General features: G+C 35.2%; 1 protein-coding gene across 1 annotated transcript; it reads left to right on the forward strand.

The window, feature by feature from the left end:
* Positions 1–16212: 16212 nt before the first annotated feature.
* LOC104422050 (proline-rich extensin-like protein EPR1) lies at positions 16213–17642 on the forward strand. The gene is made up of 2 exons (XM_010034265.3): positions 16213–16461; positions 16570–17642. Exons 1-2 carry the CDS (start codon positions 16302–16304, stop codon positions 17406–17408), a joined length of 999 nt encoding a protein of 332 aa, XP_010032567.2. The 5' UTR covers positions 16213–16301; the 3' UTR covers positions 17409–17642.
* Positions 17643–21327: the final 3685 nt, after the last annotated feature.

Raw genomic sequence — 21327 nt, forward strand, 5'->3', positions numbered from 1 at the left:
AGTAATTTTTTTCTTCGTGAGGGTTCTCAATCTGTTTGTGCCTTGATCTTGAAAGACGATCATCATTATATTTCAACTTTCTTCGAAGTGTAGTGGATTCGCAGAGTGCCACTACGCAAAGACATAGCTTAGGTTTGAGTGAACTTAGATAACAAATTTTCCAACATGTTTTTCTTATTTTGTCCTTTCTATTGTTATATTATCCTAATGGATTGTTTGCTTGCAGTTTTTTCTTGGAATCAGCATACGATTTTGTAATACAAGGGTCATGAGTTTTAATTCACTTGGTCAATATTTGTATATGTTGTGCCCCAAGATGAGAGCCCATTCACAATATCGATGAAGCAAATGAACAATTTATTTATGATTTTTCTTGCCTTCGTTTTGAATAACTCATACTACCCAAGAATACTATCCATTAAAGATGATCCATTCCTTTATATGTGAGCTCCCGTCATTTCCAAATCTCCTTAACTATGACACAAGATGAGAATTTACCAAACTCAATAGAATATAGGGCACTATGCATAATGTGAGTAGCTTTAGCATTTAATGTAAGTCTTCTTCTTTTCTCTTATTGGAAAATCTTTTCTTGTGCTTGAGGAATTGTCACTATAGCAAATATTGAATTTGAAGGTGAAGTTGCTAATGTGGGATTAACAGAGGTGCACTTGTTGTCATTACCCTCGATTACTCAAATGGAACATTTTGAATTATGTTCCATTGCTCATAATCAATTGGTTGCACAATGACTTTCTTCTTGCATTTTTAATAAGCTTAGTTAGTTATATCAAATACATGTTGCTTTGTGATAGATTGACCTTTACCAAAAGATGCCCAAATTTTGGCCACTAATAGATCATTCACATTTTTTTTGGTCGGAAAAAGATATTATTTATATATCAAAATAATTCTTGAGAGGTACATGGTAGGCTTTCAAGCCTAACAACTCCCAAATAACTACAAAACAAATCAAAAGCCAAAAAGCAAATGATAAAATACAATTTGTAGCTAAAAGTAAGGGAAGATCGATTCCCAATTCGGTTGGGTTCTAAGGTGGAAATTGAAATCACACTAAGAGAACCCTTTCCCAAAATTTGGAATTGGACACTGGACTATTGGTTCTAAGATTGACAATCAGATCACATCATTGGTCCAATCCGGCTTTGATCCGATCTAATGGAATTGGTCACTGATTCTTTCTTACTACTTTTTTCATAGTACTAGCAATCCAACTAAGATAGTGTTTAATTCGTATTTTACTAATTTTTTTCTAAGAAATAATAAAATAAAAAAAGTCTATTTAGCTAGTTTGATTCAATTTTCTCTTGGAACTGAGAATTAGGAATCGAACTGTCTAGACACTAGTTCCACTTTTAGGAATCAGGAACCAAACCAACACTCTCAAGAATCGAATCAAACTAGCTGGTTTGATCCATGCAATTCCCAATTTGGTTGGTCCATTTTTTACCCTCCTAGCTAAAAACACATTCTCACCCCCTCAAGAACATATTTGACACTATAAAAGATCGACGGTCGATCACCAAATTCAATTATGAGCACACACCAAAATCTCCCACTCCATTTGCAACGACTTACAATGCATGTTTAGGTTCAACGTCTTCATCACCATCACCATGCAAAGACATTAACTTCAAAATATTGAAAAAATACATATCAAATACATGTAAGGAGGTCCCATATCTATATTTAGATCTGATTCGAGAGAGTAAAACCTCTTAAACTTGACCTAAATCTAAATGGGGAGATGAGAACATCCTAATCTTAGAGAAATTATGGAACCATGTTACAAACATCCTCCTTGGTGGCTGTCGACTGGATGAATGGCCAAACTAGTTTACATGTTCACCCAAGATCAGATGCGGGAATTTATTCACACACATAAACTCCCCAAACAAATCTAAAGAGAAAAGAAAGATAGAAAACTTCAAAAGAAGGAAAAGGCAAGTAGAGAGGGAGAGGAGGGAGGGAGGGACTCTCTCTCTTCCTTTCCCAAGGATGACACTACAAAGATGCAACAGCTTCAAAGAAAAAGAAAGAAAACACTAAATAAGGTTTAGAGAGAGAGGGGCATCAATCTACCTTCTCTCATATTCACATACTTTGAGTGCTTAGGCTTTGCTAATATTTGAAATGGACTAGTCTTAAGAACTAAGAGAGGGGTTTGAATTATTTGCTATATGTTTTAAACTTTTTTATACAAAACATATGTAGAGGATGAAACAATGTTTGTAAAGCAAGTAACTTCTAGCAACAAAAATGTAAAAGAGTAAGAAATAGAAGATGTTGCAAATCAATTTATAGTGATCCGATCTTTCCATTTGACCTACTCCAATTTCCCCACTCTAACAACCCCATAACAAGTTAAAATTTACTAGTGCACTCCTTGAAGTCTTTGACAATATTTACAAATGAAGTCACCTCTCTAAAAGTTATGTAACTCACTCCAAATGTGTACACACTTCACTTTACACTATAAGCAAACTCTTTACAATGATCACATAAGTGTAACCAAAGATTAAGTACAAGAAATAAAACAAGTTTGAGAACATTTTGATCCAATCAACCACCTTCAACTTTCACTTTGATGCTTATATATAGCCCTCTTAAGCATGTTGAATACTTCAAATAGGTCAAAGTAACCGTTGCACAATACTATTCTTATTTCATAGCGATCACATGGAGCTAATTAATAAACCTTGCCCAAAACATACCAAATTGCTGCTACAAACTCGACTAACACTTCCTTTACTTAGCCAAAAATGGCAAAGATGTGACTTCTCCACAACATTTTTTTTGTGGATTTTCCAAAGTTCTAAATTGGCTCCAAAGCACCAATTTGAAATTAAATCAAATCGACTTAGAACTGAGACTTCATTTCCAAATGTGTGGAGTGTTATATACTCTATCTATATCGTGAACCTTCTCTCGTTGTGGTTTATCCGAACTTGATGATTCTACTAAATCCCAATATGTTCATTTGTTGCACTTAGATCCTTCCAAGAATATTGACATATTTATGTTATTCAAGTTGTTCTCATTCTATTAGGCCCATCCAAGCACCTCGGCAATCCCACTTCCTACCTTGTTCACCAAAACTTAAAGGTCTTTCAATTTTGACTTTTTTTCCATCTAGTATATTGTTTTTCACTTAAAGGCCTCCACTAGCACAAAATTCCAATTGTTTAGGGTGTGTAACCGGACCGGGTGTACCCGGGAACCAAACCGGCCCACCTGAAAAACAAGGTCAAGAATCGGTTCCGATTAAAACTAGTCTGGGAACCGGTTCCCAAAATTCAAAACCAATTTGAACCGGTCCGAGAACCGGTTCCGAGTGATTACCCACCCGAGGACCGAATCGACTGGACTGGTTTAGGAACTGGTTTGAGAACCGATTTGTAAGCCCAACCCAAAAGTCCAAAACCCTAATTTGTTCTCATGTTTCTTTCTTTACCTCTCACACTCGTAGACTTCAGCATTTTCCTTCATTGTTCATCTGCTTCCCAAACCAAACCGACCCTCCAACTCTAGATTTCTCCACGCCCCACAAGTTCCGTCGAAAATTTCCCAACTTCATGGGAAAATTCTTGTTCGGACTTCTATTAGGGACAAAGACACAAAAAAGACCTCTTCTTCGAGCTCGCCTTGGATTGGAGAGGACTAGGCGGGGTCTGAAATCAGCGTTTTCCTTCATCTTTTGTGTGTCTTCCTTGCTCGCTTCCATCCATCATCGGCCGGCTCATAGTCGCTCCATCCCAACTCCCCGTCGCTCTATTTCATCCATCACCGACTTCCTCATTTGTAAGCTCGCAAATTTCCTCGGTTTTTCTATAATTTTCTTTTAGATTGAAGATAGGTTCTTCTCGGTTTTTCTCAATGTTTGGCCCGTGTCAAGTTGTAAGTATACATAATTTAGCATCAGTTCTCAAGTTGGCTTTATCCCTTTCATCAGCACTCTCTGTCTTCAAAGTTATGTTGAGAGATTTGATTTACATGAACTAAGCATCTGCCTGTTGGTTTGGATTTTGAGATTCGTATTTACAAAAATAGCCTAACCGCTAGAGCACCTTGTAAGATCCTTCAAGATCCACCTCTACAATAGAGAGGTTCTGGTTACGTAAGCTTTCTTTGAAAAAAAAAAATGAGGTTCTTTCATCATGTTTATGCTTTCAGAAAATATATTTACCCACGTTAGTTCACGATCTGTGTGATGGCCAATACTTGTTCTTTTGATTCTACTACTCGAGATTTTTTTCTTTGATATGATATTGCTAGCCTAAGTTGCTTTGCATGTGCCTCTATTCTTTGTATCATGCTTGTTTTATATATCAATTATGTACTTGCATACCTATATAACGGTGAAATTCTTCTTGTTAACTGCCTCGATCTTTGTTTACAAGTATGTTGCAACCGAGCTGGCAACTAATATTGTGATTAGGATTGGGGATATCAAATTTTATCTGCACAAGGTAAGAGAGTCAAATCGTGATTATTTAGATGTACAATTTGTCGTATATTGACTTGCCATGTGGTAATAGAATAAAAATGGGGTCCTTGAGAAGTTTTATTATAAACCACAAATGGAAAGTAAATTGTAGTCCCCAGTTTTAATTATCAATTGGAAATCAGGAATCAAATAAAGCTTGTAAATCATCTAGATGGACCTTTACAAACCACATAATCCGGAGTTCCTTCCATCTTAACTATGAAAACTAATTTGTTTTTGTAGAATCCTAATGTTATATAATTTGTTTTCAATCAATTGATCAAGACAAAAACATATCAATGGAAGTGGAGGGACATAATGAAATGAGTCCACTCATGAAATTGCCATTCCATGGAGCTAATGAAGTGGAATCTGCGACTATGGGTGCAACAAACAAGGTGAGGGTACCTAACTCTCATCCTCCTTCAGGTAAAAAGTGAGCTAATCAATCAGAGACTTGAGATAATTTTTCGAGAATCATAGATAAGAAAACACATAAAACAATTATGTTGAAGTGCATTCATTGCAGGATTGATTATGCGTATAATGTTAATCATAGAACCTCTACCATGTGGAAGTACTTGAGAAAGTGCGAAAAGTATCCTCATGTAGATAAAAAGCAAATGTTGTTTGCATCACGTAACAAAGATGTGGTTGACGAGGTAGGGGAAAATACAACTAGTGCTGGTAGTGTCTTAACAACATGAAAGTTTGATTAAGAACGTTGTAGGCATATGCTTGCTAGAATGATTACTATTGATGAACAACCATTTTCCATGGTTAAGTGTGTTGGTTTTCGTGATTTTATTACTAAATTGCAACCTATTTTCCAACATCTTTCACGATTTACGGTGGCAAGAGATTGTATAAAGTTAATCTAAGTGAAAAGACTTATTTGGAAGCTTACTTTGGTAAGCTTAAATCTAGGATTGTACTCATAATGAATATGTGGAGTTCCATTCAAAACTTGAACTATTTGTATCTCGCTGCGCATTATATTGATGAAAGTTGGCAATTGCATAAAAGAATAATCAATTTTGTGGTGATGTATAGTTATAAGGGTAAGAAGATTGGGAAAATTGTGGAAAAATGCATTTGTGACTAGGGAATAGAAAAAAAAATGTGTCCACAATAACCGTGGAACAATACTAGTTCAAATGATGTGGCCGTTGGTTATTTGAAAGAAAAATTTTCAGAAGAATGATATTTTATTTTGAATGACGATACTTTACATATGAGATGTACTGTTCATATACTTAACTTGATAATAAGAGACGAATTGAATGAGGTGTGTGATTCTATTGCACGCATCCAAAATGTAGTTTGGTATGTGAGGAGTTCTCTGCCGAGAGCTAAGACATTCAAATCTTGCATTGAAAGTAAGAGGATTGCATACAAGGGTTCGTTCTATCTTGATGTTGCCACTAGATGGAACTCCACTTACATGATGTTAGACACCACCATAAAGTTCAAGAAAACTTTTCAAAGATTGGAAGAAGATGATTTATTTTTCTTAAGGGAAATTGACAATGATTCTCCTTAAGATAAAGATTGGGAAAATGCCATCATTCTTTCTAAATTTCTGAAACGGTTTTATCATGCAACCAGAAGGATGTCGGGTAGTTCATATGTTACTTAAAATAATTATTTTGAGGGGATAGCTTTATTGTATAAGTATTTGAATAATGCGGTGAATTCTTTAGACCTAAAGCTTCAAGCTATGGGTTTAAAAATGAAAGAGAAGTTTGACAAGTATTATGGGAGTTTGATAAAATTAATATGATGGCATTGATTGTGGTTGCATTAGATCCTACAAAGAAGTTGAATTATGTAAAGTTCTATTTTGAACAAATTTATGATGATGAAGTGAAAATTGATGAGATGCATGATAAAGTGAAGGTCACCTTGAGAATTTATATAAAACTTATAAGCAATCTTTTGTTGGTAAATCTTATGAGCAATCTTTTGTTGGCTCTTCTAGTAAAGAAAAATTTGGTAGATTCAAATGTGAGTAATAGTAGTAGTGCTTCCAATGCCAATATTGATGACAATGAGTGTGAAATCCATGCTTGGCACAAAAGCTTTCTCTATGCGAAGAAAAAAGTCTTGGATAAAAACAAATTAAAGCTTGATCGGTATCTTGAAGCTGAAAGTGAAGATGTCCTTAATCTCGATCTTTTGATGTGGTGGAAGAGTACTAGGTCAATGTATAAAATCTTATCTTTGATGGCTCGAGATGTTTTATCTATTCCCGTGACTACCATTGCTTCAAAGTCGGTTTTTAGTACATCGGGACATGTACTTGATGGCTTTCGAAGTTCTTTGACTCCTAGAGTGGTGGAAGGTTTGATTTGTACTCAAGATTGGTTGAGAGTTATTCGTATACCGATTAATATTGAAGAGTGCATCGAGAATGCGGAAAAGTTTGAGGCGGGTAAGTCATATATATCTATCTTGTAATTCATTCGCATAACTATCTATTAAGTGAATGCCCTATTTGATCTCTCTTTTTTTTTTTTTTTTTTAGATTTGGATTGTCATACCAAGGATATTATCATTGGAAAATAAATTTCATTTGGTGGTAAGTAAATAGACTTGATTAAATCATAACTTTTGCATATGTCTCTAAAGCATGATTTCTTGTTGTTGATTTTTCTTTATATATGAATTTTAGGTTTTTGTCAGAGATTTTGTACCACATGGATTGGCTCGCCTGATTTCACTTTTGGAGGAGTTATGCTTGCGCCAAAGATTTGTTAACCATTTTAGACAAATGAAAAGCTTCTATATGTAGTATTTTGCTCATGACGAAGAAAGGGAAGAGGTTCAAAGGACTGTACAGGAACGTGAGGCCGAAGAAGGAGAAGAAGATCAAGCACATCAAGGACAAGGTTGAGGTCCACAGGTCTACTCCTTGGCCTCTTCCTTTCAAGCTCATTTTAAATTCATCTCTCTCTCGTGCTCTCTTTTTCTCTAGTTTCTTTCGTTTGTGTAGTTATAGCTATACTTTTGATTTACCAATTGGCAATGGAATATAGAAGCTATTTGTGTAAATCATCAGTGGATTTTTGGTTGGGATTCACTTTGTATTTTGGTTTTGAGATTAGAGAAGTTCTATTTTTTTTTAAGATCGATTGATCTACTGGTTTGAAAGCGTGCATGGTGATACCTAGGAACTTTTGGATAAGAATGAAAATCATTAGCATTTCGATTGATGGTGTTTTTAATCGCTAGTCCTCACGGCTTGCTGAAAGTGAGTTATTTGACTATTGATGACCAGAAAAATTGGAGAATAAGTTTGTCTTTGGTGCAAAGCGAGGATAAGGGAAATAGGTTAGCTCATTGCTATGCAAATATGGTGCAATGCAATTAGAGAATATTGGTTAAGTATGTGCTTTTGATTAGCTTTGGCTCTGAGCTATTAAGAAAGGAGAGAACTTGTTTTCAAGAAATTGATATGTGAGGTTGCTATGCAGTAATTTTTATATAAAATGACAATTTGTGTATAGCTAACCATTAGTGGCCACTAAGCTCATAGGGGGATGGAGATCATAGCCATCCTAAAATTTTCATCATTAACACGATAGATTATGTTGCTGACAAAACTCAAGTCTCACTACAAGCACATTGATTGTCATTAATGCTTCTGCTGGTGAGAGTTGATTGTAATGCAATTAGATTGTAGAAATGAGATATTTGGCATCGCTATTGTCATCATCATGGATGGCTCTACAATTTCTGTATTGTGACCTGCCTGACAAATCCGGGGTTAGCTCCACAAGGTCTAGTGCAATAATAAAATAAACCAAACCAAAGATAACAGTCAAACTGAAATTGTTAGAGCATGAAGAATTATGTTTTTTCTCACGTATTAATATAAAATTCAAAATCGTATAGGATGGGCGGTTGCAAAACATGTTTCAATATAAACAGAGTTAACCCTGGAACCAAATTGGAAAAACAAGGTGGGTCGAGTATAGGGTTCAATGCAAACGAGGTCGGGTATAGGGTCCAAAAAATGAGAACTGGTTATAATAGGGTCGGATACAAGATCTAGGTCTAGAACCTATCCACCTTGGACCCAATCACCCCTATTATCATTATTTGTATATATTGCCAGACTCAAGTATAAATATTATTCTCACTTAATGTTTATCATCTTCAAAATACATAGAAAGTTTTCTCAACAGAATCAATATTTTGATAAAGATTACATGAGAATCCCAACAAAAATTAACCTAGGTTTTTCATATGTTTGAGTGAACGGTATTTATAACGGTTCACTAATAGCGCTTTCCCAATCAAAGTTAGTTGAAGATAGATGATGGTCTCCAAAGAGTCATCCATGGACAAGAGATTCAAAAAGGATTAGGATAACAAACATGTTGGACGAGCCCTTCTTGGTACAAGAGACTTAACCAACATGACTAGTTATCAAGGAAGATTCAAAGTAGTGTCTACTTTGGCATTGATCAAAATATTGCACATGCAAATATCTTGGCAAAAGTATATCACGGGCTAATAGTTCACAATTAAAGTCAACATCGGTTCACTAGCTTTGTTTGTTTCACATAAAATAAATAATTTTGAAAATAATTTACTAAAATTAATTGCTTTAAACAATTAGCTAATGAAAAATGTTTTTATTATCAACAACAATTTATATTTAAATAGTTTTGTGAATGATGAAAATATTATTCATTCATTTATTTTTGTAAGCAATTATTTTTAAGAAAATATTTTTTTAAATCATTTGTTTTTCACGAAGTAAATGGAGCTTTAAAAAAGTCCAAAAATAGGGCCAAAAAGTGAACATTTCGGCACTTGCAGACATCAATAATTTTTTGTCTATGATTAAATGTCATCAAATCCATTTTTAGTAGAAGATTATATATGGTTACTAGAATATTCACATTTGCCATTATAAATTGAGAAATTTCCATCCGCATAAACTTAGCATAATTGTCCAATTAAAATAAGGCAATATGTCATTAATTTGCTAATTGGCTAATTAAATGTCTAGAAGAAAATTAGTCTATTACAAAAATTAAGTTGACAATTATTGAAATCAAATTTAGAATAGATTGGTTATTTGTTATAGTTGAAAATTGTGGATGAAAATTAACATTATCTAACCACCGCCCATAGCGGCAACGCTGGCTTTGCGCTCTCACCCTCATCCGGGAGGGGAGTTCAAATCACAGTGCTGTCAGTTAGGGATTCTTAAGTGCGGTGCCCTGGTGGTGGGTCTTGGGCTAGCGTTGCCCCTGGTTTACCTCACCGGCTGCCAACTGTATGGGGATTTTAGGGTCATCAAAAAAAAAAAAAAAAACGTTGTCTAGGTCAAATTTGAAGTAGATTGGATATATATTCAAATGTAGCATTATGAATGACAAATCTTGAATAAACCAATTAGGGTTAAATACGAGGATCAAAGGTTCTATTCATCCCCTATATAAAAGACTATTATAATCTCTTAGAAATTGTTGATATACAAAGTGTCATGATAAATGCGGAAACTATAACAAAATAAAAACTTAAAAGCATAAAAGAACACTAGATTTATGTGGAAACCCTTGTGAGCAAAATCCACTATAAAATTTTAAGAATTATAAAAGCTGGCTCGAAAAAGCCAAGATTTTTTTATCTCAACTTCCTAATCTAATAACTTGAGAAAAACAATATTTATATTACCCTTAAGCCCTAATGTTGGCTCAAGCCCATTAAAATTTGACATACTCAATAAATCTCAACATTGGTTTGAATTCTACATAAACAATAAACAATCTTCTCCTCTCATTAGAATAAAACTTAGTTGTAACAAACATTAACCAAATCCAAGCAATAATTGAATTTGGCAATAGGCAAAGGCTTCATCAACATATCGACCGGATTATTTTTGTGCCAATCTTTAAGACCTTGATATAACCATAAGCAAGAATGTCTCAAATAAAATGATATTGTATATCAATGTGCTTTGTCCTTTCATGATACATATGATTTTTAGTAAGATGTATAGCACTCTAACTATCGCAATAGACAATTGTCACCTCATGATCCATATTAAGCTCTCCAAATAAGCCTATTAACCATATGGCATCTTTAACTACTTCTACAATAGCCATATATTATGCTTGCTAACTACACAACCTCCAATAGTAAAGATGTACTTAGTCAAAAACCTCATTTTATCAAGGTCATCAACATAATCCCAATCAACATATCATGTTAGAATGTCACAAATTTTCCCAAATTCTAAACCAAAATTAGAAAAACCCTACAAATATTTCAAAATCCACTTCACAACTTGCCAATGAACTTTGTCTAAACATGATAAATATCTATTTACCACACTAATAACGTGTGAAATGTTAGGTTGAATACAAAATATGGTATATATAAGACTACTAACTGCAATAGAGTATAAAACATGTGACAGATATTTTATATCCTCATTTGTTTGGGAACATAAATTAGCTGATAATCTAAAATGAGTAGCAAGAGGAGTACTTACTAGTTTGGCATCTTTCATAGTAAAATGATCTAACACCTTCTCAATGCAACTTCTCTAGAAGGGATATAATTTTCCTCTTTTTCAATTTCACTGTATTTTCAATGCCTAAGATTTTCTTCGCTGCACATAAATCCTTCATCTTAAATTTAATGCTCAACTATTTCTTCACATTCTATATATTAGATTTATCTTTAGCCATAATCAACACATCATCAACATATTAATAGATAAATGAAAAAGTCACTTGGAAGTTTTCATGAATATATACAGTTATCATATTTGCTCCTATAATAGCCAAGTTACATCATAAATGAATCAAATATTTTATACTACCATCTAGGTGATTACTTCAAGCCATATATAGACTTTTTCGATAAGCAAACATAATCTTCCGTACCTTCAAATTAAAAACCATTAGGTCGACCTTTAAAATTTTTCTCTTCAAGTTCACCAAGCAAGAAAGTTATTTTCACATCAAGTTGTTCCAACACTAAATCATGCATAGTAACTAATGTAAGAAAAACTTGATTGGAGTTGTGTTTAACAACATATGAAAACATATTATTAAAATCAACTCCCTTAATCTGAGTATAGCACCAACTAGACGAACTTTGAATCTAATGTCTTCAACACCAATAATACCTTCATTTTAAAAAAAAAACCCCATTTACAACCCACAATTTTCTTTTATTTTGGTGGCTTAATAAGCTCCCAAGTTTGATTCTTTTCAAGAGATTTCATTTTTTTGTTCATGGCAACTAATCACTTTATTGAATCATTTGAAGAGACGGCTTCTTTATAGGCTTTAAGCTCACTATACTCTACTGACTCTACAACTAAAAGAGCATAAACAACAAAATCTGAGAACTCATATTTTGTGGGGGTTTTGTTGTCCTTTCTTAGTCCATCTCTAGCAATAGAATATTGTTTCTCTTCAGGTTTTTTATCCTAAATATTACCAATAGACAATTAAACTAGTTGCGAAGAAATTACTTCAAACTCTACCTTCTCCGCAACACTTTCTAGATTTCATCACAAGGATCAGATGATTCGATAGGATGAAGCACTTGCCAAAATTAACATATCTACTAATAATAATCTTATATGAATCGGTTCACCAAAATCTATAACCTTTTACACCTGAAGCATAACCACGAAAGATGCATTTTTTTTTTTTTTCTTTGCTCTAGGCTTTTGTTTGTCTTCACTAATATGTGCATATGCTAGATATCCAAATACTTGAAAAGAAGAATAATTATCAGGTTTACTTGACCATACCTCCTTAGATGTCTTGCACTCAATACATGTGCAAGTAGAGGGATTTATCAACCAAGCAACTATATTGACTGCTTTAGCCCATAACTTTTTACCTAAACCAATGTTAGACAATAGGCATCTAATCATTTCTAATAAGATTATATTTCTACATTTGGCAATACCAATCCATTGTGGTCTATTCACTATAGTATGATGCCTCACAATCTCTTCAATTTTGCAGAACTCATTAAACTCACATCCATAAAATTCTAGCCCTTTATCTATTCTTAGTCACTTAATCTTCCTACCAGTTTACATCTCAATCAATGTTTTCAACTATTTAAATGTAGTGAAAACATCATTTTTCTATTTTAGAAAATAGATCCAAACCTTTCTTGAAAAATCATCAATGAAAGTGAATAAATACCTCAAACCAAGGCCTTTTGAAAGAACTTCCGCAGGCATCCAAAGATCAAAGTGAATATTCCCAAGTGCCCTTTGTTGTGTGAATTCCAGTCTTGAAATTGATCATTTCCTATTTTCAAAAGACAATGCTCACATAAATCCAGTTTTCCAATTTTCTAACCATGCAAAAAACCTTTCTTACTCAGCTGCTCCATCCCTCTAATACCTAATCTTATATGCCATAATTTAATGTTATATGATTGTCATAGGCAAATGAGACTACAAGTAAACCAATAACTATAGTTCCTTGTAGGTGATCAAAGTGACAATTTTCAACCATTTCATCAATAAAAGTGGACCTTCCATAATCTTCATAACTTCACTTTCAGCTATAAACCTACAACCATTAGCATCGAGTGCACCCAAAAAATGAGATTTTTCTTCAAATCAAGATCATGTCTGACATTATCAAAAGTTATGATGATGCCATCATGCATCTTAATGACAACAATCCCAATCCAAACTACTTTGCATTTGGCATTGTTTCCTATTAGAATAACTCCACTATTATATTCTGTGTACATGAAGAACTAGTCACAATAAAGTCACATGTTGTACAAATAGCTTGAATCGAAAATCCAGCTATCACTGAATTTGTCTTTATCATTTGCAACCAATAACTTTAATTTTCTTCTTCAACAACATAAGCTTAAGCGGGATTTTCATTTCCTTGATTATGTCTGATCTGGTAGTTATGATTGTTCTACCGATTTGCATTTTCTTGATTTTGCTAATTCATATGAGTTTCTCTTTGCTATTTTGCCTTCAATTTTAGACAATTTATCTTGATATGCCCCTTAGACTTACAATAGTTGCAAATCAAATCCTTATGCTTCATTTCGGTCTAATCCTATCACAATTACTTTTTTCAACAGACCTTCCTCTAGCAACTAAATTAGGCCCAAGATCATTACTGCCTTCTAAAGTCAATTATGTATCTAATTTCTACTTATTTAGAAGACTAGTCTTGACATCTTCAATATCAATGGTTTCTCTACTAACAATCATGGTCTCTCTAAAATTCTTATAAGAGGAAGTAGTGAAACTAATAATAAGAGAGCCTAATCCTCATCTTCAATCTTAACATCAATACTTCTTAATTATGATATAATATAATTGAACTCAAAAATATTATATTTAAGAGAAGCACCCTTAGCCTTATGAAGAGTCAAGAGCCATTGCTTAAGCCTCAATCAATTGGTGAGGAATTTTATCAACAAAAAAAAAAAATCTCCAATTTATTCCATAAACCTACAACTATTTTTTAATCTAGTATCACCTGCAGAATTTCATTCATGAGATATAATTGAATAGCATGCATGGTCTTTTCATTCAATTCCCCCCATATTTCATCTTATGTGCCTTTCGGTTTCTTCCATTTGCCAAATAGAGTTTTCTTCAAACCCCGTTGTGTAAGAACATCCAATATATGAAATTGCCATAGGTTGAAATTGCAACTCCCATCAAACTTCTCAATATCAAATCTCATTGTTGAACTTGAAGCCCTAACCAAAAGATCAAGAACCTAAGGCTCTACTACCAATTTGTTATGGCAAATGTTGAAACTATAACGAAATAAAAACTGAGAAGAATAAAAGAATACTAGATTTATGTGGAAACTCTTGCGAGAAAAACCACCTTGGGGGGGGGAGAAGCGAAATCCACCATAGAATTTCAAAAATTACAAAAGATGGCTCTAAAAATTAAGATTTTTTCTTTCTAAACTTCCTAACCTAATAACTAAGAAAAACAATATCTATATTGCCCCCAAGCCTTAATGTTGGCCCAAGCCTATAAAAAATTCAAGACGTTCTGAACATAGGGACATACTCAAACTTCGTGAAATTGTCGTCATCAAATATTTAGAGACCAGAACACTTTCAAGAGGGTGAAGGAACCTGGTTGAATTTAGGTCATCATGACCTCATCCAAGATTGATGTCATTAGGACCTTGACCATCTTTTATTTCAGATCAAGTCATCAACACTTTAGAATCCATCTACTGCAAAGAACCAAAAATAGTACAATCTCATTCGACATCACACCATTGAAGCTGTCCAATTCCGTTCAAAGAAGATAAAGCTTCATATTGCTCGATCCAAGATGATGCCATCAAAGCTTTCTAATTATATGTAGAATATTATAAAAAAGGAATGAGAGGAATCATTCGTGTCATTTGAAATTGGAGATTGCGCCTATTTTATATGTCAATACAAAATTGATCAACTTTATCTTTGTTGATTTCATATTGCAGATTTATTAGTGTACAATCGTGTCAGTATGGATGACTTGACAACATGCATGGCAGACATGCATGATGATATGGCATATGCTAGATAACGTGGCAATGGTCGATGATGCATGACATGGCATGTGATCATGATGTACATGCATGTTCATGTTTGGTGGTATGCATGTATGCTATTTATAACATTGGGGTAGTTGTTCAAAAAAGTCAACCTATTATATGGTAGCCAACTCATTTCTATATATTTTAATTGTACTAATTTGTTCTTAATTCTTTCAAGCCAATTTAATCCTAAACCTTTCTTTGTCTCAATTTAGTCAAAAAAAATTTGAAGATTTGTGAATTTAGTCTTAAACTCATTATTTAAATATTTGGCCAAAATAACTATATTAGCAAAATCATCAAAAGATTTAAGACTAAATTAACAAATCGTCAAAGTTTTAAGACTAAATTGGTACAATTAGTCGAAAAAAAATGGTACAATAGAAAGGTTTAGGATTGAATTAATTTTCGTACAATAGATTCAAGATTTTTTGGATAATTTTTCATGTGTAACATTTGAGAGGAGTCGATTTATGTTTTGGCTTTAATTGGGCATCTCCACGTTTAAGTGGATCGATCCCTCTTTTGCCCAATTAAAGCCCAATATATTCCATCCATTCCACATCCATCACATGCAAATGCAAAGGCTGCTACTTAGTTCGTTCGACCTCGTGTCCTAGTTCTAAAAGATGTTCAGCTAGATCGACGTTGAAAAGGACAAGTAGGTGCTCCAGGACAGTAACTTCCCCTGAAAATTCCTCATACGATCCACGAATTTTCCTCAAGATGAACCCATGAGACTTGTGGCTCATCAACAGGATCTCGTGAGCCAACAAATGACCTAACTATTCTCTGGACAGAATTCCCAGACCAACAAAGGAACGAACTCAATAAATGTCGAGTGTAACTTCACATTCTAACGCCCAACAGCAATCATGCCAGCACCTCTCTTTTTTTTACTTTTTTTTTCCTCCCTTACCTTTTTCTGGCCTTCTATCATCCAATTCGCATGCTTCGGGGGTGTTTGGTGGGTGGAACCAGCTCCTACATTCACTGCTACTGTGCTTTTAGTTGACTGGCTTCGGCATGACTGTCATAAAGGAGGACTTTGGTAGGGGTAATGGCTTCTTCACAAGCTGATGAGCATGTTATTTATACGCCTCGGACTCTGCTAAAAGAGGAACAAGTGACGGCGGCAGCGGAATATCGTTCGGGGCCTTGTCTTTTCCTGTTCTGTCTCAAGAATAACTTCTAGATAGACCATAACAATGTCTTGGTTTCTGATAGCATTCTTGTTCCTGAGTTTCGTATTTAGTATCTCCAAAGCCACTCACGAGAATAAGCTTCCTTCCACCGTGGTCGTCGGCACGGTCTACTGCAACACATGCTTCACGCAAGGGTTCTCGAAGGCCAGCCACTTCATTCCAGGTCCAATCTGCACTAGGCTATACGACATATTAGCCTTGGTTTGTTGTTTCTGTGGACTTTACGGTTCATACATCATGGCTGATAGTGTGTGGTAATTGTTGTGTGCAGGAGCATCTGTGGCAGTCGAATGCAAAGACGGAAGCGCCAAACTGAGCTTTCACAAAGAAGCGAAGACTGACGAGCATGGGGAGTTCAAAGTCTCCTTGCCCTTCTCCATCGGCAAGCACGTGAGAAGAATCGAGGGTTGCTCTGTGAAGTTGATCAGCAGCAGCGAGCCAAACTGCGCCGTGGCCTCCCCGGTGACTTCGTCCTCCCTCCATTTCAAAATGAGAAAGAACGGAGACCACGTGTTCTCGGCCGGGTTCTTCACGTTCAAGCCCCTGCAACGACCCAAACTGTGCAACGAAAAGCCGAGCTCAGAATTCGGCTCCGAGAAAGACTTCAGGTTTCCAGCTCCTAGTTATGATCCGACGTTCCCCCCTCCACTTCAAGACCCTCCCACGCCGTACCTCCCACCATTGACCAACCCGGTGCCTTCGATCCCGCTGCTTCCCCAGCTTCCGCCGCTGCCGCAACTCCCTCCTCTACCTCCTCTTCCAGGGCTCCCCAACCTGCCCCCAGGTTTCTGGCCACCTTCCAGAGGCAAACCCGGCAACGACAGTTCCAAGCCCATGCTCGTCAGTCCATCACTTGATCGAGAGACGAGTTCATCGAAGCTCTTCACTACTCATCATTTGGCAGAAAACCCATTTCAGCCGGACCCAGTCCTGCCACCGAACCCTCTCCAGCCACCATTGGAGCCGGTGACCCCACTTCCGCAAATTCCAGGACTACCAACCCCTTTGCCGCCCTTCCCGGCTCCCCTTCCTCAACTCCCGCTCCAGCCTCCGCCGGGCTTCCCGGGAGTCCCACCCGCTTCGTCTCGTCCAACGAAGACTACTCCTTGATGGAGCATGTGGCACTTAACATATGTCCACGTGAAGCTCTCTCGGAGAGACTATACGCACCTTGTGTATCGTCCGTTTTCTTTCGTGGCCTTTCTATGATCCGGTAATGGCGTTGTGGAGGAAGTGGCTGGAGGATTCGGATCTGATGTTGTAGGGGAAGTTTGTTGGGCTTCTTTTATATTGTAACCTGCGAATAATAATGCTAAAAATAACCTTCCATTTGCACAAGCTGCAGCATCCTGCGAGTGAATGTCCCTTCTTGTTTTATTGCAACATGAATGAGAATTTAGCAGAATACTAATAGTCCGTTTGCCGAAAGCGGAACCAACTTTCATGCATGGTAGTTATTTACAACATTGGCAATTCACCCACATTAAAGACAATCATGGTATTTACTTATTTTCAGAAATTTACCGCTGTAAATATTTTACGGCAAAATTAGCAACTTATTGGTGAAATTAATAGAGAAAAGATGGGAAAATAACAACTGGAGTGTCAAAACTTGGCATGAATAGACACTTAAGTGTCAAAAGTTACAAAAATAACACTTAAATGCCAAAATCAAAGCAAAATAAATTAGTTAAGTGTCTATGGTGAGAAAATCCGGCCAAAATGCTAACATTGTGACATGACTAGACAAGTGCAAAAACAACGTCATTTTGCTAATGATGTAGGTAGCTAATTAATATAAATATTAATTAAATTAAATTTAAAAACTAAATTTATATTTATATTTAAAAAGGGTAAGATGGAGATGGTAGGTGGACAATGGGCGACGGCCCTTGGCCCGACCAAGAGAAGGCTAGTGACCCTCGTCGAATCTAGGTCGAGAGTTGGGGAGGGCCATGACCCTCACCTCAGATCTGGGCGAGGGCTCCCAAGCCCTCACCACCGATCAGCAAGGGTTGTCGGCCCCTAGCCAAAGCTCAACGACTCCAACTGACCCTCCCCCATTCCCAATGCCATTAGGGAGTGTAGGGAGGCGGCGATCGGCCTACCTCCTCCTCTCCTTTTTTAAAAATTTTATGAATTTAAAAATAAATTTTATATTAAAATTTCAAAAAAAATAAAAAAAAACGACATTGTTTTGGTTTGTTATCGTTCACTCAACTCTCTGTCGTAACACGTAGGCAAGTGATATTATCAAAAAATTGTCATTTAACATTTTCGGCCACCTACGTTCAGACTTGGCACTCAAGTGTCTTATTTTTTAAAAAAAATTGCACTTATGTGTCACTTTCATAACTTTTGGCACTTAAATATCCCCGTGCCAAGTTCTAGCATTCCAAGTGTTCGACACTTGAAAAATGATTGCGTAACAATCTTTAATGTATTGTAAGAATAACAATCTATTTTGGATCACAAAAAATTAAATCACAAATAATTATAAATTGTTATGAAACTCACTTCTTTAAGAATTTGTGACTCATAATAGATTGTTATTCTCACAGTATCCCTAGTTATGCTAGCAAAGCCCAAATTAATAGCTAACCACCAAAGCTGGTCTCTTTACAAGTTAGTAGAATTATCAACAAACTAAGGAATTTGCCATTGGAAATAAAATTGAAATTAGTAACCTATCATTGAAATGAGTTACGTGCCTGCATAGACGCGCTTTTAGCCTAGTTAGTTACCAACAATTCGAAAAACTTACTGACGTTGAATTCAAAATTAAGTTGTAAAGCTTCACCTTTGATGTTAATAGAAGTACCCGTGAATTTAGTACTTTTGAGGTAGAAAGTGCCAGAAGAAGTACGAAATGTTGCAACATCAAATTCGATAGAAAGTTGATCATTCTGTGAAGGATGTCGCTGTATATATTATAATATATATATATAATCGGTGAAACTAAGAACTTACTAGTGAAATTGAAAACGTTTTAAGGAATTTACCAACACAATTGGAATAGTATGTTATTGACTTCTTTAAAATTTTATCACTTAGCAAAGGGACCCACTCGCAACAATGTAAGCACTTGATAGTATACTATTAGATGTGTTGTGGTAACATCGTTATTTTATTCGTAATTTATAAAACATTTGATGCGTCCACTAGTAATTTTAAAATACTTGATCATCTACTACTCACGCTAGATTTTAAAGTATTGGTAATTTATTACCTGATGGGGTTGATACCGGATATTGGAAGGAAAAAAATTGATCTAGCAAGAGCATAATCACAATGACAAAGAAAAAGAATGATTTAAATACTAGATTGGTTGCCAAATGGATAAGTCGAGTTGAGTCGATAATTGTCTAATTCATATTGATCATTAAATCTGTTTTGACTCATTTTCATGCAATATAAATTTAATGATCTATATCCAACCCGTTTCATATTAAGTAAATGTATTAATATATAACTCAATCTAGGAAAGCACATGTCTACTCATTTAACTCCACGTGTATATTTTGCTTGGAAAAAAACTTCATATCAAATTGAAAAATATATATTAAACAATAAAATAATTTGTAAATGAAATAAAGAACGTAAAAACCCTATAAATCGGAATACTTATAAAGAACTTGATAAGAGAAAGTCCAATCAGCTAATCATTGATATGAAAATAACATTTGCTTTTAAGATCTCTTCTAACATGCTCCGAATCCGTTGTCCAAGAAACGAGAAATTAAGCAAAAACAAACTTGATAAGAGAAAGTCCAATCAGCTAATCATTGATATGAAAATAACATTTGCTTTTAAGAACTCTTCTAACATGCTCCGAATCCGTTGTCCACGGAACGTAAACAAAGAAAAAAAAAAAAAAAAAACCTATATACACGAGGAGTGAAATTTTGATTGCTCGCCATAATTTCCAACAAAGACAACAGAGACGCACTAGGCTTCTCAACTTGGGCACGCCCACACGCACACACTCACAGAGAGAAGAAAGGGAGGAGCTCCCTTCGGTCCAAGCACAGAAAAAGAACGGTGCAAATATAACATGTTATATTATTATCAAACACTTGCCAATGGGATTTTGTCTAGTGCATCATACAAAACGTCAATTTGCAGACCCACATTATTCATCTTTTCATCAGTGTAATTGCATAGTTACTCATATGTCCCCAGGAAGCCAATGGATAATTTGAAACCAAACTAACGAGAATGCAATTTGGGCCTTCAATCATGGAATATATGAAGAATTTATAAAGTCTGGCTGTAAAATGACGTTACTATGAATATACGGTTTCTTTTGACCAAAAAAAAAACTGACCGAGAACTTCTTACCTTGTCTGTCAATCATGAAGGATACTTGAAGGAATTTATAAGGTCACAAAATCCACTGGGACATATTTCAAATTCTAGAATTTTAGAAGGATAGATATCTTAGTGTTGATGAAACCGAAGAAACATGACGAAATCCGAAAGAATTGCAACATATCTTATGAGCCAGAAAAAAAAAAAAGGTCAATTAGAGTAAGTTTTCCGGAAAAAGAAAAATTAGGGATGAGTTTTGACCTAAACAAGATTCGGGATGAGTTATTTTAACGTGCTTGGAATTTATTTCATGGTTGGTTTAAAATTCTGAAAAGTATAAATATTTGTGCATGGAGAGAGATGCCACTTCAGACTTTATGTGAAACAAAATTCACTTCAAATCCTTATTTGAAAACATGATGGCATTTCAAACCCTTCTTTGAAATAATATTCACTTCAAACTATTATTTGAGAAAATAAAGGCCCTTATGCCCTTTATTTGGAATTTTTCAAATTAAAATATGGTGTTGGTCTGCAAATTTTTCCTTTTTTTTTTTTAAATGAACTTGACAACATAAACGAGCGATCTTGCATCTAATTTTTGTAAACTGCTCTATATGTTAATAATACGGAACTAAGGTATCTAGTTATCCACGACACCTACATAAAATCCCAAACAAATAAAAACTACATAGAAGAAAAGTTTATTGAGCCCGTC

This window comes from Eucalyptus grandis, chromosome 10, assembly GCF_016545825.1.
Source record: "Eucalyptus grandis isolate ANBG69807.140 chromosome 10, ASM1654582v1, whole genome shotgun sequence".
NCBI classification, from domain to species: Eukaryota; Viridiplantae; Streptophyta; class Magnoliopsida; order Myrtales; family Myrtaceae; genus Eucalyptus; species Eucalyptus grandis.

Excerpts from the sequence above, each read along its gene's own strand:
- LOC104422050 (XM_010034265.3), top strand. The coding sequence starts at position 16,302 with ATGTCTTGGTTTCTGATAGCATTCTTGTTCCTGAGTTTCGTATTTAGT. Across the intron at positions 16,462-16,569 it reads GGCCAGCCACTTCATTCCAG|GAGCATCTGTGGCAGTCGAA; the intron begins GTCCAATCTGCA and ends TGTTGTGTGCAG.